The sequence below is a fragment of the Rhinolophus ferrumequinum genome, chromosome 10 (assembly GCF_004115265.2).
Source record: "Rhinolophus ferrumequinum isolate MPI-CBG mRhiFer1 chromosome 10, mRhiFer1_v1.p, whole genome shotgun sequence".
NCBI lineage: Eukaryota > Metazoa > Chordata > Mammalia > Chiroptera > Rhinolophidae > Rhinolophus > Rhinolophus ferrumequinum.
This window is the reverse complement of record NC_046293.1, coordinates 90,369,668-90,393,868: the sequence shown is the minus strand read 5'-3', so window position 1 is coordinate 90,393,868 and position 24,201 is coordinate 90,369,668. Positions and strand designations below refer to the sequence as shown.

At 44.6% G+C, this 24,201-nt stretch overlaps 1 protein-coding gene across 28 annotated transcripts in view; it reads right to left on the bottom strand.

Moving 5' to 3' along the window:
- CACNA1C (calcium voltage-gated channel subunit alpha1 C) overlaps positions 1–24,201 on the bottom strand; it is a 617,393-nt gene that overhangs the window by 208,594 nt on the left and 384,598 nt on the right. For all 28 annotated transcript variants that reach the window (XM_033118404.1, XM_033118415.1, XM_033118423.1 and 25 more), the window contains exon 5: positions 16,470–16,609. In XM_033118404.1, the coding sequence (XP_032974295.1) occupies positions 16,470–16,609 (140 nt within the window). The remainder of the gene's footprint in view (positions 1–16,469; positions 16,610–24,201) is intronic.

Here is a 24,201-nt window from a genome sequence, read left to right as displayed (position 1 = left end):
AACTGAAAGCTTTTCCTCTAAAATCAGGAACAAGACAAGGATGCCCACTCTCACCACTCTTATTCAACATAGTATTGGAAGTCCTAACCAGAACAATCAGGCAAGAGAAAGAAATCAAAGGCATCTAAATTGAGAATAAAGAAGTAAAATTATCGTTTTTTGCAAATGAGAATCTTTATATAGAAAACCCTAAAGACTTCACCAAAAAACTGTTAGAAACAATAAACAAACACAGTAAAGTTACAGGATACAAAATCAATGTACACAAATCCATTTTGCTTCTACATACTAACAACGGAATAGAGAAAAAGAAATTAAAAAAATTGAATTTGCAATTGCAACAAAAAGAATAAAATACCTAGGAATAAACACAGGAAATGGAGGACCTGTACACTGAAAACTATGACATTGTTGAAAGAAATTGAAGATGACACAAAAACATGTAAAGACATTCCATGCTCATGGATTGGAAGAATCAACATAAAAAGGTCATATTACCTAAAGCAATATTTAGATTTAACGCAATCCCCATCAAAATCCCAATGGCATTTTCCCAACAAATATAACAAAAAGAATCATCATATTTGTATGGACCCACTAGAGACCCCAAATAGTCAAAGCAATCCTGAGTAAAAAGAACAAAGCAGCCGGTATTACACTCCCTAACTTCAAATTATACTACAAAGCTACAGTAATCAAAACAGTATGGTATTGGCAGAAAAACAGACACACAGATCCATGAAATAGAATTGAGAGCCCAGAAATAAACCCACACGAATATGGGCAACTTTCTACAAAGGAGACAAAAACATACAATGGAGAAAAGAAAGAGTCTTCAATAAATGGTGCTGGGAAGATTCTGGTCAGGATAGCGAAGTAGGTAAAAGCTGTGATTGCCTCCTCTCACAACCACATCAAAATTACAATTAAACTGTGGAGCAGCCATCATTGAGAACACCTGAAGTCTGGCTGAAACGAAGCCCTATAACAAAGGACATACAGAAGCCACCTTGAGGTTGGTAGGAGGGGCAGAGACACAGAATGGGCTGGTCCCACACCCATGTGTGACCATTAAAAATTGTGAGGGATATCTCAGCTGTGGAGGTCCCTCCCCAGAGAAGGGAGGGGCCTCAGCCCCACATCAGGCTCCCCAGACCAGGGTTCCTGTGCTGGGGACAGAAGTCCCCATAACTTCTGGCTGTGAAAACCACTGGAGATTGTGGCTGAGTGAGATGGAGGGCAGCTGTCGTCCCAGGTATTCCTCTTAAAGGGCTCACACAAGGACTTACTCACTGACAAACTGATTAGCTTTGAGCTCCAGCACTGGGGTAGCAGCTCAAAAGGTGCCAGGGACATACAGTGAGAAACTGAATTGTCTGGCCTACAGCGAGGGCTGCAGGAGTAGCTTTCTCCCAGATGGAGAAGCTGGTGGAAACCATTGTTTCTTGGTTGAACCCTCCCCCATCTCAGCATGCAGACACAGGTGGCCGTTATATCTGAATCTCCATCAGCCTGGCTAACACACTTCATTCACCCTGATTACCTGAGATCCTGCCCCACCCAACTTGTGGGCCCGCCCAAGACACTTCCAGTGGCTTTTCCATATTAATGGCCTGCCTTGGCTCATCCTGAAGACTTTCCTAAAATGTCTAAAAGGTTCACAAAACCCAAACAAGCAGCATCAGGCTTCAGCATGTCCCATACCTCTGGCTGAGCAGACCCAAGCCTGGCACTAGCAACAGCCAGCCTTAGTTCACAGCTCGGCCTCTCAAGGCACCTGCAAGCCCAGCGCAGGTGGCAGCCATCTGCAGATTGCTCTGTGGCTCATGTCAGGTGGCCACAGGCAGGGCACAGGCTGCAGCTGAAGTTGGCCTATGGTGGGGCCCCTCCCAGGAGGCCCTGAAGCTGGCACCCCTGGTGGCCAGCTTCAGACTCAGCTGGAGCATCACCTGGCTTCCTCTGGGGATGACACACCCAAAGGGCACACTAGGCAGGCACTAGAGCTCTGCTAAAGCGAATTCTGCTCTGTAGGGTCAGCCCCTGCACAACAGGTCCTCCACTGTATTAATGGCCCATCCTTACAACCAATCAGCCTGAGGATCAATCCCTCCCATTCATGTGCAAACAGCAACCAAGACTCAACTACAACAGGAGGGCACACACAACCCACACAAGGGACACACCTGGAGTAACCGATTCAGTTGACAAGGAGGACTGAGCCACTGGGTCCCACAGGACACCTACTACAGAAGACCCTCTACTAAGACTGGGAGACATAGCAGCCCTACCTACTACATAGAAACAAACACAGGGAGGCAGCCAAAATGGGGTTGGGGGGGACAAAGAAGCATTTCCCAAATGAAACAATAGAACAAAGCTCCAGGAAAAGAACTAAACAAAATGGAGACAAGCTATCTACCAGACATAGAGTTCAAAACACTGGTTATAAAGATGCTCATATAATTCAGGGAGAACTTCAACAGACAGATAGGAAACATAAAAATGGAGACAGAAAGCATAGAAAAGAACCAATCAGAAATAAAGAACACAATAACTGAAATGAAGAATACATTAGAGGGAATCAACAGATCAGATGAAGCAGAGGATCAAATTAGTGATTTAGAAAATAAGGTAGCAGAAAACCCCCAATCAGAACAGCAAAAAGAAAAAAGAATTTTTAAAAAATGAGGATAGTTTAAGGGGCTCTGGGATAACATCAAGCGTACCAACATCCGTATTATAATGGTATCAGAAGGAGGAGAGAGAGAGCAAGGAATTGAAAACCTATTTGAAGAAATGATGACTGAAAACTTCCATAACCTGGCGAAGAAAATAAATATACAAGCCCAGGAAATGCAGAGAATCCCAAACAAGATGAATCCAAAGAGGCCCACAAGACACATCATAATTTAAATGCCAGAGGTTAAAGACAAAAAAGGGATCTTAAAGCAGCAAAAGAAAAGCAGTTAGTTACCTACAAGGGAGCTATAAGACTGTCATCTGATTTCCCCACAGAAACTTTGCAGGTCAGAAGGGATTGGCAGGAAATATTCAAAGTGATGCAAAACAAGTACTTACAACCAAGATTACTCTACCCAGCAAAGCTATCATTTAGAAACAAAAGACAGATAGAGAGTTTCCCAGACAAGAAAAAGCTAAAGGATTTCATCACCTACAAACCAGAATTACAGGGAATCTTAGAAAGCCTCTTTGAGATGAAGAAAAAAAAAAGATTAAAAAAATGTGAATAATAAAATGGCAATAACTACATATCTATTAACAATTACTTTCAATATAAATGGACTAAATGCTCCAACCAAAAGATAGGGTGGCTGAATGGATAAGAAAACAAGACCCTTCCATATGCTGCCTACAAGAGACTCACTTCAGATTGAAAGACACAAACAGACTAAAAGTAAAGGGATGAGAAAAAATATTTCATGAAAATAGAAACAAACAAACAAACAAACAAACACACAAAAAGCTGGGGTGGCAATATTTATACCAGACAAAATAGACTTTAAAACAAAGTCTATAACAAGAGACAAAGAAGGACCAAGTAATCCCATTTCAGGGTATTTATCTGAAGAAACCTCAACTGCTACTTTGAGGGGGAGTGTGCATCCATGTGTTCATTGCAGGATTGTCTACAGTGGCCAAGATATGGAGGCAGCGTGGGTGTCCATTGATGGATGAATAGATAAAGAGTAGGTGGTACATATATACAATGGAATATTGCTCAGCCATGGAAGGGAATGGGTCCTTGCCATTTGTGGGGGCATGAGTGGACCTGGAGGGTGTTGTGCTGAGTGAAATATGTTAGAAAGAGAGAGACCAATGCAATGTGATTTCGCTTGTATGTGAAATCTAAATAACAGAATAAACTAACAAAACAGAAACAAACTCATAGAACAGTGAACATTTTGATGGTTGCCAGACAAGAGGGGGGTTGTGGGTGGGCGAAAAGGGGAAGGAATTAAGTACAAATTGGTTGTTATGTTACAAGTATTTATGGGGATGTAAGATATAGCATAAAGATTATAGAAAAAAATATGGTAATAACTATGTATGGTGTCAGATAGGTACTATTAATAGATTTATCGGGGTGATAGATGGGAGGGGAGTTGGGAGCAGGTGAAAAAGGTGAAGGGATTAAAAGGTACAAATTGGTAGTTATAAAATAGTCAGGGGATGTAAAGTAAAGCATAGGGAATATAGTCAGTAATATGGTAGTAACTATGTATTGTGCCAGGTGGGTACTAGACTAGTCAGGGAAATCACTTCTTAAATTATATAAATGTGTAACCACTATGCTGTACACCTGAAGTTAATATAAAATAATATTGAATTTCAATTGTAATTGAAATTCTGTTTTATTTATTTCATTTTTTAGATTCCACATATAAGTGAGATCATATATGATATTTGTCTTTCTCTGTCTGACTTATTTCACTTACCATAATATCCTCTAGGTCCATCTATGTTGTAGCAAATGGTAAGATTTCATTCTTTTTTTGTGGCTGAGTAATATTCTATTGTGTATATGTGCCACTTCTTCATCCAATTGTCTATTGATGGGCATTTCTGTTGCTTCCATATCTCGGCTATTGTAAATACTGCTGCAATGAACATAGGAGTGCATATATCTTCCTTCGTATAAATACCCAGAAGTGGAATTACTGGGTCATAAGGTGTTTTATTTTTAATATTTTGAGGAACCTCCAAACTGTTTTCTATAGTGGCTGCACCAATTTGCAATCCCACCAACAGTGCATGAGGGTTCCCTTTTTTCCACATCTTCACCAACACTTGTTGTTTTTTGTTTTATTGAAGATAGCCATTCTGACAGAAGTGAGGTGGTATCTCACTGTTTTTTAAATTTGCATATCTTTGATGATTAGTGATGTTGAGCATCTTTTCAAATGTCTATTGGCCATCTGTATGTCCTCTGGAGAAATGTCCAATCAGGTCCTCTACCCATTTTTAAATTTGGTTGTTTATTTTTGTGGTTGTTGAGTTATATGAGTTCTTTATAAATTTTGGACATTAACCCCTTATCAGATGTATGATTGGTGAATATCTTCTTTCTTTCTGTAGGTTGTCTTTTCATTTTGTTGATGGTTTCCTTTGCTGTGCAAAAACTTTGTAATTTGATGTAGTCCCATTTATTTATTTATTTTCTTTTGTTTCCCTTGCCCAGGGAGGTGTATCAGAAAAAAAATTACTAATTCTTCCAGTTTTATGGTTTCAGGTTCTTACATTTAAGTCTTTAATCCATTTTGAGTTTATTCTTGTAGTTTCTCTCTCTACATAGTGTCATGGCATCTGCATTATACTGTGGAGTGAGAAGGTGGTCCAGTTTCATTCTTTTGCATGTGTCTGTCCAGTTTTCCCAGCACCACTTACTGAATAGACTGTCTTCACCCCAGTGTAAATTCTTATCTCCTTTGTCATAGATTAAATGACCATGTAGGTGTGGGTTTATCTCTGGGCTTTCTATTCTTTTCCATTGGTTTATGTGTCTGTTTTGATGCCAATACTATGTTGTTTTCATTTCTATGGCCTTGTAGTATAGTTTGATTATCAGGTAGCATACCACCAACTTTGTTCTTTCTATAGATTGCTGTGGCTATTCGGGATCTTTTATGGTTCCACATAAATTTTAGGATTATTTGTTGTAGTCCTGAGAAAAATGCCATTGGTATTTTGATAGGGATTGCATTGAATGTATAGATTGTTTTGGGTAGTGTGGACATTTTAACTATATTAATTCTTCCTATCCATGAGTTGGTATATGCTTCCATTTATTTGCATCTGCCTCAGTTTCTTTCTTCAGTGTCTTACAATTTTCTATTACAGGTCTTTTACTTCCTTGGTTAAATTTCTTCCTAGGTATTTCATTCTTGTTTGGTGCACTTGTAAATGGAATTGTTTTCTTAAGTTCTCTTTCTGATAGTTTGTTATTGGTGTACAAAAATGCGATCAATTTCTGAATATTAATTTTTAATCCTGCTACTTTACTGAATTCATTTATGAGATCTAATAGATTTTTTGGTGGAATCTTTGGGGTTCTCTCTATATAGTATCATATCATCGGCAAGTAATGACAGTTTTACTTCTTCCTTTCCAGTTTGAATGTCTTTTATTTCTTTGCCTTGTCTGGTTGCTGTGGCCAGGACTTCCAGTACTGTGTTGAATAGAAGTGGTGAGAGTGGACATCCTTGTCTTGTTCCTGATCTTAAGGAGAACACTGTTAGCTTTTCTCTGTTGAGTGTGATGTTAGCTGTGGGTTTGTCATATATGGCCTTTATTATGTTGAGGTATGTTCCCCATTCCCACTTTGCTGAGAGTTTTTATCATAAATGGATCTGGATGCTCAGAAAAAATTTAGGGCCAATAAAGTTTAACCCTGTCATTTCCCAGATAAGAAAACTTAGCATCAGAGGTCAGACAGTAAGTCACATTGCTGGCCAGACTTACCTGCCTGGCTTCCTCCCCGCAGGCCCAGAGTGCCTCCCACATCATCACAAGGCCCTCAAGGGGCAGTAATACCATTTCTCATCAGCCCTGGTGGCACATGAACCCTGAAAACATAAACGAACCAACACACGAACTATAAACTGTCCTCACTCTCTAATGCCTGATGGGCATCCTGCTGAGACAGCTATGTTCTCCTCCAAACACTGGGCTCTCTATCCTGCAGGACATATTCTTCATCTGGAAAAGAGTCTGAACCCATCTCCTTTCATTTCTCTGGGAGAAGCACTGGAGACTGTATTTTCTTATTTATAAATTAGGGATAATGTCCCTGCCTTCCTACACTGTTGGGCTGATCAATTAACCAACAAAGCCCTTGGAGTCTGAACATTTGGCACCGATCCTGAATATTGCTTTTAGGTGGTGGTAACCCTAACATTTATTGCCTACATTTTGTTCTCAAATCAGAACCTTTTCATCACTGGGAGAATGTCTGAGCACTTTAGTAAATAGAAGTTATTGTGTGATTGGACGCATTTTTTTGTCATTATTAATTTTTAAGCAGCTGTATGTAGCACACCAATTAATAGAGACTTTTCCAGTGCAGTCACATGTGGTTATTGATATTCAGCAACTTCTTAGTAAAACTCCATGGCAGCAGGGACTGGAACTTTTGAGATATGCTCATTGTTTAAGTTAACTTGCTTTGCTGCATTTGGGTCATCTTTCTTGTTACCTGATGAGGCCGTGGCTCATCATAATCTATTAAGTCTCTCCTCAAGAGGTGGATTTAAAAGAGACTTTGATGCTAGAAGCTCATGGGGCTTTACAGGTAAAATCTTTTCCCTATACATGGAACACCCTTCATTTGTCTCACTTTGTACGTAGAGAAACAGAAGCAAAGCACGAAGCAGGGAACAGAGAGGTTGTCAGCAGAGTTGGGACTGTAACTGCACCCCTGAACTCCAGTCCAGGGATGCCTTTGGAGACACCTGGAAGGGAGAGCGACAAGAGTTGCTGAATCAGAAGAGTGAGGGGCGGCAGGGGAAGATGAGGCACGACGCTGGGGGACGCGGAGGAGGGTGGGCGTCAATCCCTCGAGGCTGTGAACAGGAAAGGTGTCGGGGGTTGGGGCACAGCATGTGGGACTTTATTCTAAGTTCTGTTCTGTGTCTGACACGCAAGACATGCTTATGCCGGGAGCTGAATTCAGACTCCTCCCAGCAAAGCCAGCCAGCTAATCTGGAATATTCCAAGGCCACGCTGTTCATAGTGTCCTCCAGAGGTCTCTGCTCTGCCTCAGCGAGCAAGAAGGCGGGAGGGGGCACTGACCTTGCCTGGGCCTTGCTTCCTTCCCTCTCGGGTGGCTGTGAACTAATGTGTGCAAGGGAGCTCTGTAACCCCCAGAGACTATACAAAACCAGAGGGCCCCTTCACGACTGCCATCAGTCTTCTTACAGATGGCGTAGGAATCAAGAGTCCTGTCTGCCTGCCACCAGATAGCTGTGTGACTCTGAGAAAGCCATTTACCTGGTTGGGCTGCAGTGTTTCCATCTGTAGACTAGACACTTGTTTGGAATGGATATCTAAAGTCCTTCCTCACTCAGGCATTCCGATTCAGGAACAGCACCATGTGAGGAAGGTAGGGGACAAGGTTGTATTACTTCCTGTTTCAGCGAAAGAAGCGGTAGAGAAGGGGATCTGGAAGATCTGCAGAAAGAATTTCTGAATGGGCTGGGCAGGGGGACTGGCAGCCTGGGCCCTGGGAGAAGTGGAGTGAGGGACAGATTTACGGTTGCCCTCTGCACCTGCCCTTGTGCTGGCAAGCACCCTTATAAGTCTCCTTTCATTTTGGTCTAAGGTCCTCTCACATTTCAAATTTAAGACCACTTTAGGACAAAAGGGATGAAAAGGCAGAGGAAGCAAAATAGAAAGTGAGGGGAGAAAGAGGTCCAAGTCCAAGGAAATGAAACGAGAGAAAGAAGGTGGAGCGGCAAGAAGGCCTGCTAAAGGCAAGGGCTAGAGCTGGTGTGGGAGAGGAGAGCATGGGAGGAGGGAGGACACGCAGAGCTCAGCCAGGCCAGGCCCTGATCACAGATGCGGAACAGAGGTCCAGAGGGAGAACTGACCTGCCCAAGGTCACTGAGCTGGCTAGAGGTGAAGGTAGGGCCGGAGCTGGAGTTTTCTGGGCGTGTGGGCTTTGTACCTCTTGCAGCACGTTGCCTCTTTAGGGCGTTAAGTCACATTAACCAGGAGTAAAGGGGGGTCTGGGAAGATGATGACACAGAAGTGGAAAAAGCAGGGGATAGGGAGGGAAGCAGTGTGGATCTGAGCCCCTGATCTGACTTGGGGATCTTCTCTGAAGTTCAGTTTCCAAGATCTGTAAATTTCAGGGGCTGAGTTACTTGATTTCTGAGTATCAGCTCTGGACAGACTTTCTTTCCCTCATCAAATCTGGAATGGTGAGGCATCCTTACACGCCCATGAGGGTAACGAGGTGTTTGCCGGGACCATCTCTGGTGGCCTCCTCCTCTCTAACACAGCGCAGGCCTGGGCCACAGTACGCTGTCCTGGAAGTAGTAGTTGTGACTGCAAATCCACAGTGGCCCACCTTACCGAAGAGCAAATTTCAGGCAGGCTGGCACGACTACTTTTGAACTATCAAAGTGTGAAAACACACAGACAAGTTGTTTTTAACAGCTTTAATATGCCCCCAGTGGGTCTGATTAATTGGCAGCATTAGCTAATCAGTGTGGCCAATTTCACAGTTACTAATCCCCAGTAGGGAGAACCCATTCTGTAAGGAAAACTGCATTGCAGGACGAGAGTGGTTCACCTGGGTACTTGGGCACTTGGGTGAGTTTTTCACTTGTGCAGCAGGAAGCTCTAAGTCAAGGATCCACTCTGTCATTAACAATAAGAAAAGAGCGTTAGGTGTCCTGCAGCGTCAGATCTCTAGCAGAGTACCCAGAGAGAGCAGGATAGCCTGATCCGACCTGCGGAAGGGAGGCTGTGCAGGTGGGACAGGTGGGTTGCTTGGTCTGGTCCGACGCCAGCCAGCTCTGCCACCAGCTTGTCATGTCCAGGGTGGGTTAATGAACCTTCCTGGAATTCAAGACCCATCATCCATTCTGACGCTCTCCAGGGGATTTATGAGACATTTAGCTGTTTCTCTGCAGTGCAGTCTTTGGAATGTTTCAGCAGTGGCTGTTTAGAAAGCTGCCTATTGGCTCGGGACCCAGGACCCACCAGTCTGTTCCCTGCTGACTTTTCTCAGCTGGTTCTCACTACTTCTGTGTTCATACTACCTCCTCCTTGGTAGTGGTTTTGTCCACACATAGACCTATGTGCTGGCCTGGGCTGGCCTGCATTGGTGACCCAAACAAATGAGGTTTTTACCTCAAATGTCCTTCCATCTCCATCCCTACATCTTTTACATAAAGCTCAAGGCTCATCTCAAATACTGCTTCCTCCATAAAACTTTTCTGGACTGCCATAGTCCCTGGGAAACTTGTCCCTTGAATCCATTTCATTATCTATACTATGCAAGTCAAATAATCAGACACATGCCTCTCTGGCATTTTTTGGTCTCAGGTTGATATTTAACTCTGGAATATTCTTTATCTTTAAAGTATACCTGTTTTGTGATCTTGTCACATATTTCTATTTTACATGTGTAATGTAATGTGATGTAATGTAATGTAACAGCTACCATTTAACTGAGCACGTACCATAAGCAAGGCACTGTTTAAATGCTTTGCTTGCCTCAATTCATTTAGTTCTTCAAACAACATATGAAATAAGTTCTATTATTACTCCCATTTTACAAATGAGGAAACCAAGGCACAGAGAGGCTTAGTAACTTTCCCAAGGTCACAGAGTAAGTCAGTGGCAGGAGCCAGGCAGTCTGATTCAAGAACTCATGCTCAGAACCACTGTGTCTTAAGTCTGTCCTCGTGCTTTCTGTATGGTACCCACTCAGCAAATACTTGTTGACAGACTGGCACTGATTTGTTTTCAGGAAACAGTTCTAACCTGAGCAAGGAAAATAGGAAGAAAGAGTTTGACTCCTCTCCACACATGGTCTTCACTGCTCCTTCTCGCTTCTCAATTAGGAAGCAAACCCTTGTATAATAACAAGCTGTTTTCTATTCTGTGTGCTTCCAGAAATAACACTTTTAACGGAGAACGAGACTAACCTTAAAAAACTTCCTGTCACAGGAAAACACGCATTCCATGCAGTCTTTAAAGCATCAAGTACCTTGACAGATGGGGACAGTGACCTGTTTATTTCTGTCCCCAGTGCCTCACTTGGTGCTCGGCTCACAGGAAGTGCTCAGCAAATGTTCGTGGTGAGTGGATGGTGGTTTCCGAGGCTGGTGCTGGTCTAGCATGCAGGCGACTGTTCAGTCCCCTTCATCGTCAGATCAAGTCTGGGCTGCTGTGTGTTTTTGTCAGAGACCTAACAGATCTAAGGCACTTTCTCACCTCCCTCTGTCTGCTCCCCTTATTCAGTCCACTCCTGAAAATTCTTCTCCAGGAGGGCATATAGGATTATACGGAAAGGAGGAAATGACGTGTTGCTTATTGTTCCACAAACAAATGTACTCCTTACATACGAGTACACACTGCAAATATTTAATCACAACCCTCCCGATTTATCGTTCACATTCGTGTACATGTTTACTGTTCTATATGACTTGTCCTTTGGTATAACGTGCACGCTTCACAGCACTTCTGCTTGGGAGAGTGGAACCTCATGAGCAGTGGGAACTGATTTCCTTTATTATGGAAGAGTCTTGATGAAGCAAAATGGACAAATCTTGCCATTACACAGAATTTCACTAAGAGAGTTGACTGATTTCTACATCAACAATGAAATTAACTCCTAAACCGAACAGCCTTACTGCGCACAACTCCAGGGCCACAACTGTGCTCCTTCCCTTTCATAATTTCCTGGACTGCCCCTCCTTTATTGTCCTTCAAGATCCATCCCAACTGCCACCTCCTGCAAGAAGCCTTTCCTGGTTCTCTATCCTCACTCCCAAAAGTACGGTGTCCCAGAAGCATACTTGAACACATCACAGAACTCATCACTTCTTATTTGAACTTTTTGGGGGGGAGAAGAGACTCTCCAATTTTGTTCTATACCATCAATTCTATGAACATTTTTTCTTCTACACTCAGGCTCTTTGAGAACACACTTAGCACCTGATTCACTTCTGTATCTGCTGTATAGCTAGCAAAATCTTACATAAATCAGGCACTCAGTAGGTTTTGTGAACAAATTAATAAATGACTCATGGACTTGTACCCTCACAATTCTCTCTCCCCCTCCATAATCTGTGATCTTAAGATTCCAATGGTATTTAATACACATATGGACATTTAAAAAATAATGGCAACTTTTGGGGCTTAGTGTTACAAATCCAATAAACCACCCAATTAACCTATTTGCTATAAAAAATAACCACTTAAATATCTACATACCTCCTATGTGTATATCACACAATTGTCATGAAGACCAAATAAAATAGAAGAAGTAAAAACCCTTTGGAAAAGCTAAAGAAGGCATATATATATGGAAGGTCTTGTAGCATTAGCATCATTTTAGTGAGCCAGTTAGTGTTTTGTAACTGCTGTGTGTAGCACTGCCACCAGCCATGAGGGGACTGTGTGACGAACAAAGGTTTATCTGGCATTATAGATGCTGAGGTGACAGCAGTTAACAAAACAAACAGAAACTGTCTTCTTGGAGGTTATATTCTTGTGAGGCAAGGGGTATTAAGTAAACACGTAAATACACAGTATGACAGATGGTGAAAAGCGACATGGGAAAAATAAAGCAGAGGAGCACAGGAAGTGTGAGGAGGCTGAACGGGTAGTGAGGGAAGGCCTCTCTGCTAAGATATGTCAGAGAGGAGTTGAGTCGGCCAGCCGTGTGGGTAGCTGAGTAAGGGTATCCAGACAGAGGCAGCAGAAACTGCAAAGGCCCTGCAATGGTAGTGAGCTCGGAACACGGGAGGTTCAGCAAGGTCACTGAGGCAGGCGAGGAGGGAGAGAAGGGAAAGGTGGAAGGAGACGAGGTCGGGGGGTTGGGGGGAGATCATGCAGGGTCTTGTGGGCCTCTGGGCCTCATTCAGTGAGTCGGGAGCCTTGCAGGTTCTAAGAAGAGCAGAGACATGTATTTTATAGAGGACTATTTTGGCTGCTGTGCCAAGACTAGGCTGTGACAAAAGGCAAGGTGGACACAAAGAATCCTGTTAGGAGACTGCTGTAATAATCCAGGTGAGAGACAATAGTGGTTGGCATGGAAGTAAATGTGAAGGTGGTAAGAAACAGTGCGATTCTTGATGTATCTTAAAGGTATAGGTGATACAATTTTCTGAAGGATTAGATACAAACGGTTAAAGCAAGAAAGAAGCCTGAATAGCTGGAAGTATAAGGTTGACATTTATCAAGACGGGAAAGACTTTGGGACGATTGGGAGTTCTGTTATAGATGTGGTTAAGTTCAAGATGCTTTTTAGATGTCTGATCGAAGAAATGGAGGAGGCAGATAGGCATACAAATCTGGAGTTTGGTGAAAAGGTCTGAGCTGGTGACACATGTTGGTAGTTATCTGAAGATGTATATATAATACTCAGTGCCATGAGACTAGACATGATAACTAGGGCCTGGGTGTAGATAGAGAAGAGTTCTGAGGATTGAGCCCTGGAGCTCTCCAATGTTAGAAGATGAGGGGAAAATCAGCAAATAATTCTGAGAAGGAAAAACAAGTGAAGTAAGGATAGCACTAAGAAAGAACAGTGTCCTGGAAGTCAAGTGATCAAGCAAAATGGCACCAGAGAACTGACCACTGGATTCCGTAACGTGGAAATCATGGTGGTCTCAACAAACAATACTTTGGTGCAGTAGTAGAGGAGATAGCCTGACTGGGGTGGATTCGAGAAAGAATGGGAAGACAAGAATTGGAGACAATGGGTAAAGGCAAGTCTTTTCAGGGGTTTTGCTGAATTATAAAAGGAGACATCCTCAAGTGATGCAAAGTGGGAGAAGGAGGCATTTGTCTAGGTTTGTAGTCTAAATTTGCTGACATTTTCCTAGATAATATCAACCAAACTAGTATAGCTCACTTACCTTGGTCTACATACTTTACGATTTCAAAAAGTCACACAGATACTATTCCATTGAGAAAGGGTGAAAGGCTGGATTAGCCCTTTCTTTATGCTCCAAAAAGAGCTGTTCTCTATTGGTGACTCACAGAAAACAAGACACAGTCATTAGCTCTATGCATAAGTATGGAGGTACCCGCAAGGCTGCCCACAACTGCAAAGCTATCACAGCGTCAACATCTTTAATGACAAAAATATCTTCCTGAATTGCATGGCAGGTAAGATCGGGACCGTACACATTTGTGGTGCTATCTCATAGCTTAATCTTCTTGATGAGAGAATTCCAAGAACTGTGATCTCTTCCTGATGACCACAATACAGTTCTACCATTATTTAGATGCATATAGAGACAAGACACCTTCTTTAGGAAGTTTCTTCTACAGTGAAACCCCAGCCACTCTCTCTGATCTAATTCTCCCTTTTACTGCACTGAAGCGTGAGTGGCTCTCAACCGCATGCATCGCTAATAAAGACTCTCTGTACTGGAGTAATTACTGTAACTGTTCCTATTAATAACAATCTCCTCGCGCTCTTTGTGATAGATTGTACTATTTGTTCACAGTTATTCACTCATGCTTCTCTGTAGGTACAGTATACTTCTCTGTCCCATTATCTATGGGACAAACATAGCCATGTGACTTGCTTTGGCTACCAGAATGTGAACAGCTGTGCTATAAGCCATATTGGTGCAAAACCCTAAAATATGCTTGTGTGGTTTAGTTCTATGCCCCCTTTGAAAGCATCTGCCCTCTGCCATGAGAACAACATGTCCAACATGCTGGATGCTTCTTCATCTTGGGCTCTGGAACGAGATGGCTGACTGGTCAAGCCCAGGGCCCACTGAGCCCAGAACAGCTGCAGCTGGCCAACAGCCTTATGTACCATGAGCCAGGTGTAAGCGTTTCTGGTTTGAAGTCACTGGAAGTTTGGGGTTGTTAGTTCCTATATATACTGATACCCTCTTTATTAGATTGTCATATTCCTCAAGTGAAAGGACCACATTCATTCCTTATGATATGTCCTCCTACCCAGCACAAAGCTCTGAGATTGTGGGCCCCTGATAAGCATGTACATGACAGGGTAAGATTCATTATGTCACTTGTATCTTGGATAGCTGAAGTTTGGCATCAATTCATGGTTCCTGTCACTGACACATTGGCTGCATCATCGTGATAGGCTCCTTAAAGCCATGTTCAAAGTCATGCTCACCGTGCTTTCGCATTTCTTGATTTTGGTCTGTTGAGTTATGGCTGACTGACCAACAAAATCCAAATAATTTAGGCTTCACAAAAGGGGAATTGGGTCTTGGCCACCACATACACTGTTTCTATTCCTAGATGTCCCCAAATGGTTAAGGCCAAGTAGAGACAGTCTGCTCCAAATGTGCTGCGTGGCTCAGCTCTGTGCTCACCTTTGAGTTTAAGGCAGGCTGCAAGCTTTGCCCAGGGCCTCGCTACAAAGAGAACAGTGTAACTTTTGTTGTTTCCCCTACAATATTCCTCATAGTTCTGGGCTTCCGGGGACTTGGAATGTAATTGAAGAGACAGGATATACAGGTAAACTTGATTGTCTAAGACAATCAAGAGTTAATTTATAGGAGGTCAAGTGGTTCAGTAGGAAAGAGTTGGTTTGAAAGCCAGGAGACCTGGTTCTAGTCCTGCTTTGCTGCTGGTTAATTAAGTTACTTTGGGAAGATCTGTTCACTATTAGGTACATGGACAAAAAGGATTGAACAAGTTAACATAAGGTCCCTCACGTTTCTATGCTTTTGTTACTCTAAGAGAGATTACCAAGCAGTGCAATGTCACCAAGTGCTCCATCTCTGGGGCACGTGCTAAAGGCTGGGTATTCAAAGGATCTCTTTGTTTTCCTGTTCCCTGTCCCCATCTCCAAACTAGTTTGTTTCCAGCCTGGTCATGCGATCTCCTTTGCCTTGGTCTTGGGCTGGGTCTGACGGAGCTGATTTGAAAGTGTAAAGTCTCAGCAAAGAAGTCCAAAATTATGCTCAGATACCACAAATTGAACAAGGAGGATATGCTCTCCCAAAGCTGACTCAGGCCCCAGGAGCACCTTGAGCTGGGGTTTGCCCGAGGCTGTTGTGTGCTGTGCCTGGGGCTCCTCGATAATGGGACATGCTTCTGGAGGCACGGGAAGCGGAGCTGTCCCTGTGACTGATATCCTGATAGGTCATGTCTCTCTAACACCCTTCTGCCTGACTGGGATTGCTGAACACCCTCCGCCCCTTGGGGGAAGCCAGTTCTCATCTGACAGGTGGAGTCCATAAACAGGGCTTCTGAGGCTGGGGATGCCCCATTTGACAAGTGAGGTGGAAGGGGCTGGAGGAAATGGTGAAACAGAACTTTTAGAACATCCACTGATGTTTTTCTGATTGTTCTTTGGAAAAATACAGGAAGTAGAGACAATCCCATTGGCTAAAATAGCCCGTGAGCCTTGGGGATTAGCTGTCTCTGCTCACCTTGCTCTTTTGCTGCAAACACATTTAAATTCCCAGCCCAGGGCCCTGCAGGCCACAGGCTTGTTTTCTCTGTGTGGGCTGTCTTCATTTGGCTGTGTGACTGCTGTGATTTTTTTCCCCAGGTGTTTACAGGAGCTGGGACCATAGTGTGTTATAATGGACTCACGTCAGAGTTGGGTTTTTTAAAACAAAGGAACTCATTTAAAAACAAACAAACAAAAAAAACCCCCTCCATTTATATAAAATCAGATTCCTCTGCAAAGTGCTCCTAGCAATTCAGCGGAGGAAAGCGGAAGGTGGTGACAGCATAACGTTGTAAACAAAAATAATGGCGTTACTTACTCGGGACTCCAGACACCAGCCGCAGGGGGCGCAGCACGCGGAAGGCCCTCAGCGCCTTCACGTCAAATCCAGCCCCCTTCCCTCCTAGGGCATTGGCCCCGTCAGCTTTGGTTGCTTGTTCTAAAATTGCACTAAAAAGCCTAGAAGAGAGGAAAGAGAGAAGGAGCTGTCAGGACAGTGTTTCTTTGCTGAGCTGGGCTCGGAATTCTCTGAAGGAAGCGTGGAAAGCAGAGTTTGCAGCTGTCTCCAGCCCAGGCGCAAGTGTGGAGGTGTGTGCCCAGGAGGGTCCGTGACCATCGGAAACTGACAGTCTGTCAGTGTGGGTATCACCCCTGCCAAGGGCATAACCACCATCCAGAAGGTCTGAGAGAGGCGACCGGCACGCCCTTTGCCATCATAAAGCTGTGAGAACACATCTGCTTTTGTGTGAGTTGGGCCCTGGACAGAGTGTAAAGCAAGGGAAGTTTGCTGCCAGGGCCCGACTCTTTACAGCGCCCTCTGCCCCCTCCGTGGTATCCTAGCTCCTGCCCTCACGTGGCCTGGAGTCACATTCTGTCTCCTCCCTCTCCACCTCCTTCCTCCTAACATCCCCTCTCTTTGACTTGTACCTGGGCACAAATAAATGATCTCAAAGAAATCTTTGTGCTGGCATATAACAGATGCTCAACAGAAATATGTTGAACAAACAAATGAATGCTCGAATGGTTAAACGAGTAAGCTTCCAGCGGGAGCAAAACCACACATTAAAGCATGTAGCTGAGACGTAGGAATTTCAGCTCTGACACTCTGCGTTTATGTTTGTATATTCATTACTCCAGCAAACATGCACACCTACTATGTGCCAGGTACTGTTCTAGACACCAAGGCTACAGCAAAACAGACAAAGTACTTACCCTCTTGGAGTTTACATTCTAGTGGGGGAGTCAGGCAATAAACTAAATAATCAGTAAATGTAAATCACATTTAGAGAGTGATAAGTGATAAGAAGATAAATGCCGCAAGGGAGAGGAGTCTGGAGTGACCAGGAGGGAGGCCTTCCTGTTCGATATCAACAGGCTGGGAGAGGAAATTGCTCCTTAGCTGACACTGGAGCAGAGCCCTAACGAAAGTGCAGGAGTGGACACAGCTCTCTGGGAAGACTTTTCCAGGCTGAGGAAACGGTTGGTGCACAGGCCCCGAGGGAGGGGCATGGTACCCTTTGTTAGAGGAACAAGTGGCGGGGTGGCTGGAGCAAAGCAGGTCAATGGAGAAGAGTGGGAGATGAAGTGGGAGAGAAAGCAGGGCACCCTATCCGGTGCTGGCTTTCCTCTCTGAGGTGGAAGCCATTGGGGGGTTTCGAGCAGGAGAGTGACATGATTCTTTTAAAAGAATCGCTCTGATGTTGTGGGGAGGCCAGGGCAGGCTGCTGTACTAATCCAGGTGCGGAGGCTTAGACTAGATGGTGGCGTTGGAGGGGCTGAGGAATACTCGGATTTTGGATTTATTTTAAGATAGAGGTGATGGGATTGGCTGATGGACTGGATGTGAGGTGTGACAAAGACAGAAGAATAAAAGACCATCCCAACAGCTTTGGCTTGAGCAGCTGGAAGGGTGAGGTACGGCGGAATGGACATCAAGGGTTGTATTTTGCACTTTTTGAAGTTTGAGTTGTCGATTTGACCTCTGAGGAGATATCTTGAGTCGGCTCTATTGGGTCTGGATTTCTGGGGATGGAGTCCAGGTTGGAGACAAAGTTTGGCAGTTGTATAAATTGTATTAAAGTCAGATCCAACTTTAATTGTCTAGGAGGCTAGTATAGAAAGTGAAGATGTGATAGGACTGAGCCCTGGGCTCCAAACTTGAGGGGCAATGGAGAGAAGAAACCAAGGAGAGACTGAGACAAGTGGCTGGAATGGTGGGCTGTGAAGGAAATGGTCCTGAGAAGACAGTGGTTAACCGTGTCAAGTGCTGCAAATACAAGGATGGACCACTGGCCACTGGATTTCACAACAGGAAGACCATTGAGACATTGAAAACAAGTTTTGGTGGGACCAAAGCCTAATAGATATAAGTTCAGGAGCAGATAGGAGGAGAAAGTGAAGATGGAGACTAGACAGCTCTGTCCAAGAGAAACATAATGGAAGCCACCAATGTGAGCCACATCTGTAATTCCAATTTCCTAGTAGCCACATTAAGGAAGTAAAAAACAATGAGGTGAAATTAACTATGATAATACATTTTATTTAACCCAACATAACCAAAATACTATCATTTCAATTATAATAGATATAAAGAATTATTGAGACATTTGTCACTTCATTTTGTTCTAAATCTTTGAAATCTATTGTGTATTTTATACATACAGCATATCTTAGTCAGGTTAGCCACATTTGAGGTACTGAATGACCACAGGTAGCTGGTGGCTACTGTACAGACAACTCTGCTGAGGAATTTTGCTATAAAAGTAGAAGAAAAATGGTGGTTACTGAAAGGGGGTATAGAATCAAGAGAGTTTTCTTTGTTTGTTTTTAAATGGAGATACGACAGCACCTTTACATGTGATGGGAATCATCTAACAGAGACAGGCAATTTGACAATCAGATGTCTTAGATAGAGGCAGGCAGGTTTACCACGTTCAGGTAGGGAGGCACATTACAGGGGCGCGGATGTGAGAACGCATGAACGCTCTCTTCTGATTGCATCTGTTTCCCAGGGAAAATAGGTAGCAAGGTCATCAGATGAAAATGTGAAAGGGGAGGAGGTACTGGAAGTTTGAAGAGAAAGGCAAAGGTCCGATGGAATCATCAAAGAAAGCGGAAGGGTGAATGAGTAGGGACATGTAGTAGGACTGCCAGCTGTCCCCGTGGGCCGCTTGAGGTTGGTGGTCACATGTGCAAGAGACTCATCAGCTCAGCTCTGTGTGTTTCTCTACTTCATTAAATGATTCATCTTCAGGTACCAAACAGTTCTCCGTCTAGTCGGATTTGATTGGGGTTGGTGAGCACGATGAATGAAGAGAGGAACAGGAAGTTGAGTACAAACGTCAGTGAAGGATTATAACGATGGGGCATGGCGTCTCAGCTTGGAAGGAGGGGTGCCCATGCTGAGGGGAGGAACGGAGAGAATGTGGCAGGAGGAATGGGTGGTTAGAGTTAAGGGCTAGGGGAGCTGGAAAGACGGGTGGTATTGTTTAGAGAGTAGGACGTTTGCCTTGAGATCCTAGTGGCAGTATACTAGCCATACCATGGTAGTAGGCAGCTGAGGTAGAATGGAGTCAGCGTCCCTGGGGAAGAAGCTACCAAGGAAACAAGAAGCTGCTGGGGGTGGTGGCAGGAGTAGTGAGTGTTGGAGAGAGTGAGAGTGAGCCAGGAGCCTTCAAGGAATGAGGAATGACTCAAAGGTCTGTAGAGGGCTGCAATAGGAAGTGGGGCTAGAAGGATCTGATGACATACACATCAAAATTGGAGGGGTTTTTTTTTTGGGGGGGAAGAGTGGTCTGAAAGCAGAAATAAGGGGAAAACAGGGCCCCACTCTTGACCTCTGGGCCGTGGAATGAGGCATCTAGTAGAGAGGGTGTCCACCTCTAGAGACTGCAAGGGAATTAGGATCCTCAGGGGAGAGCCAGAAAGTGACGGGAGTGATCAGAATGAAGCTGAGGTCTCAGGGCAGCATGTGGGCCACGTGCTCTGTAAATAAAGTTTGACTGGAATTCAGCTATATCCGTCATTTACATACTGCTGTTCTCTCCACAGAGTTGAACATTTGGGACAGAGAATGCACGGCTCGCAAAGCCAAAAAGTTGTACCTGGCCCTTTACGGAACATGTCTGCGGTCCCTGAATGGGAGATGGACTTGGGGAGCACAAGGCACAGTGGGAAGGATTTAGGAGTGGGATGGAGCGAGAGAAGGGGTTGGACCAGAAGATGCACAGACCACACAGGAGGGGAGTCTAGAGTCTGGGCTTTGTGTGGTAAGCAAGAAGAAGAGAGAAAAGGGACTGCAGGGGCAATTTCTGTCCTTTGTTCTCAAGATGACTCTACTGATTCACTGCCAGCACTGTGTGTGCTGGGTCATAGCTTGAGGTCAAGAAGGAAGCCCGGGCATCAGCACTGGGCCCCTGTATCAGACCTGAACTTGGGGCCAGGGCAACTTCATTTTGAGGACTAGGCTTGAGCCTTAAATGACGCATGCCCCAGCATTGGATCCGGAACAGGGAGACGGCAGCTGGGGGCTTACCTCAGATTCAGGCAGGGCCCAGCAATGAGAGGGTTAGTCTAGATTAAGGATTTTCACACTGTGTCCCATGGAACCCCTTGGGGACTTCTTGGGCAGTGAGGCCAGAGATGAATGACTGGGGTTCTGGCTCCTTCCTCCATATTTAACAGAATGGCTTCCTTTGATCTGTTTAACTCATTGGGCGTCTGAGTAAGGCTTTGTTTGAACAGTGGGTTCTACAGCTAAAAGCATTTTGATGACCTTGGCCATACTAGATCTAAAGTCTCTCTCTGTTCCATGATTCTTTCACCTCAGCTTGGCAATTTGATGGGTTCGCATGTTAGCTGGGATGCCTTGAATCCCAAGCAGAGGTTGCCAGAATGTGGGAGCAGGCTCCTTTCTCCACAGAGAAATGTTCTTTCCACTGAAATGAAGATCAGTTTGCAAGTTTGTCAAACAACATTCCAAATCCAAACCAGATTTGGTTGCTAAGTAGTTCCTGGAAGAAAGCAATATACTTATCAGAGTACAAGATGTTCACAAAATATTATTCAGTGAAGGGAGCAGAGATTAGACAACTTTCTTCTCTTTTAACCACTGCTCCAACTTGATGCAGGCTGTTTGAGAAGTGTCTGCTTTTAAGATGTGGTGTATACACACAATGCCATAAGAAAAGATGAAATGGTGCCATTTATGACAACATGGATGGATCTTGAGATTATAATGCTAAGCGAAATAAGTCAGACAGAAAAAGTCAAGAACCATATGACTTCACTGATAGGTGGGATATAAAACTGAAAGCAACAAAGGAACAAGACAAACAAATAAAGAAACAAAAACTCACAGACACAGACATTAGTTTAGTGGTTACCAGAGGGTAAGGGGGGAGGGCGGTGATGAGGGTGAAAGGGATCAAATATATGGTGATGGAAGGAGAACTGACTCCGGGTGGTGAACACACAATGTGATATATAGATGATGTGTTATAGAATTGCACACTTGAAACCTGTAATTTTACTAACTATTGTCATTAATACATTTAATTAAAATGTATTAACACATTTTAATTAAAAAAAAAAGCGTCCGCTTTTAATTTGGAAGGGGTAGACAATCCAGGATGGACCGTAGGCCTGTAGGGACTGCTCTGCTTCTCTTAGATTAGACACAGCAAGGCGAAGCCACTGCCTTATGCCTGCCTGTCCCCCAGGGCTGGGTTCAGGTGTGGATGCTTGGGGGTACTTCTCCAGGAGGTGTGTCTGGCAGTTCCTTAGCTGGGCATTAGAGCTGTTAAAAGAAGAGGACAGTGAGGCTCTAGAGGGCCCAGTGAGTGAGAAAGGCAGGGCCGACATGTTGGGAGGGAGAGAGACGGACAAAAGCCTTAGCGGCGGCAGCACAATGCCTCCATCTCCAGCAGGTGGAGCTACTGAGGACTCTTCGGTCCTTGGGCTGGGCGCCGGAAGGTGGCTCCCAGGGGCCTCTGAAGTCCCCTTCACATTCGTTCAGCAGTCCCATCTCCCCATGTACCAAGGAGACAACTCCACTTTAGGAAGGAAATGTGAAAGATCTATGAGGGAAAGGAAATGCCTCTTGTCACAGGCCAGCAGAATGGCAATGCTGCGGTGAGACAGTGGCTCTTAGCCTGGCACTGGGGTAGCAGACAGGCACGCCCGCCTTCCCTGGGCAAGGCAGACTCCCCTGATGTGCAGGAGGCCAGGACAGCTACTTCCCCCAAGTAGCTGCAGGGGGTGCCAAGGAAAGCAGATATTTCCCAGGAGACACAAGGGAAACAAAGGGATATTCATTTAATTTTGTAAAGACAGCAGGAAAAGGAGGCATGGCTGAAGAGAGGTGGCTGAGCTATGTCTTCTCTGGGGGTATATGTGTCATTTTTGAGTTAAAAGGAGGGGCCGAGATTTAGACTGGATGGAAAGCCCCAAGAGAAACTAGGTGCCAAATATGGCCACGTGTGCGATTAATGGGGAAAGAGACACAGAGGGTCATGGTGAACCACAAGGTGAGCAAGTGCTAGCATCATAACCTCTGTGGCTTTAATAGTCACCTAGACACATCTTTTGGAAGCATGCCAAACCTAGATGCTTCCCTCTCTTCATCAGCCTCATGGCCTAGACAACAGGGAGACGTGACTAAAATCTGGGCTGGCCTCATGAAAAGTCTGCCCTCTATGAGCAGGAGGAGCAGCCCTAGGGAGGCAGCAAGGCCTAAACAAGCTGGAGATGGGCGGGCTGGCCCCGCGTGCAACATGTGGCCAGGCACTCGCTCCCTCCCTCCCTCCCAGAGGTGCTCTTCGAGGCCTACGCTACTTCCTATTCCCACCTCCCCTGCTGTAGTTAAGGCTTGAATGGGGCACACACCATAGTGTCTAGTCAACGCTGACTCACTCATAAACGTGAGAAAAAGAGCATCTCTGCCTAAACAAAATGAGTCCCTGCAATGCACCCTCATCTCTCTATTGGTCCCAGAAGTGCTGGATCTCAGCCTGGGGCTCTTTTCTATGCACGTGTGAAAGGCTCTGGGGAGACTGAAGCCTTGAGAAAGACGCTGGACTTAAAAAGGATTTAGGGGCATTTGGAACAACCCAGCTTAAAGACCTTTGCTATGGTTTACTGAGTTAATTCAAGGTATTTGTTTAGTCATTCTTTGTTGCTCCTGGCATGAACAGAAGCAGCACAGTCTCTGTAGAGCTGCCTTCTCAGTCCGAGTCCTCTGGAGCCAGGTCCACACCTGGCAAGTACTCTAACTTCAGTGCCCCTCGTGCCACCCAAACACCCCTGATGGGACGTGGCTGAAGTGTGCCACTCATTGGTCAGGCAGAAAAGGACAAGAAAGAAAAACCCCTAAAACAGTTCCAAACCCCCCCGTCAGCCATCCAGATGGCCCGGGACAAGGAAATCACTTCTAAATGATCATGCTTCGCTCCTGCATTATTTCCTGCAAGAAAGACCAGACAGTCCATGGAGAAGCCACAGGGGTCCAGGGGGACAGCACAGAAGGATTCACGAAAACAGTTTCCTGGGATAAGAGCCTAATGGCACTGAAGCTGGTTGGGACTCTGAAGGAGTAAAGACACAAGGTGGCCACGGCCTGATCACTCTCTGGGATCAAAGTGAAAGGGATAGCTCAAAGAAGCCAGCTTATTCCTGCAGTGGAATCTGCTACAAAGGTGCCCTCCCTTCACAAAACTGATGAGTTGTTCGGATTTCATCAACCGTGTGTTGCTAAATTCCATCACGCACAGCACATGAAGGCTTGTTAGGTACAAGTATTTCCTAGAGAATCTCTTTGTGAAGTTACTAATTCCTTCCTAAGGAGATTGTCCCTTCTAAATTTGATGTGAGATTCCTTACATAGCTTTTTATTAAAAAGGACATATTGACTTGTGTCAACTTATACTGAAGTGCAGCCGAGTGTCATGGGAAGGTATATTCGATTGGGGTCTGGTCACTCAACACCAGATCCTTAAGAGTTTCCTGTGTTCTTCTCACCCACACATTTCGAGTGGCCTGTTACCGTGGGCCAC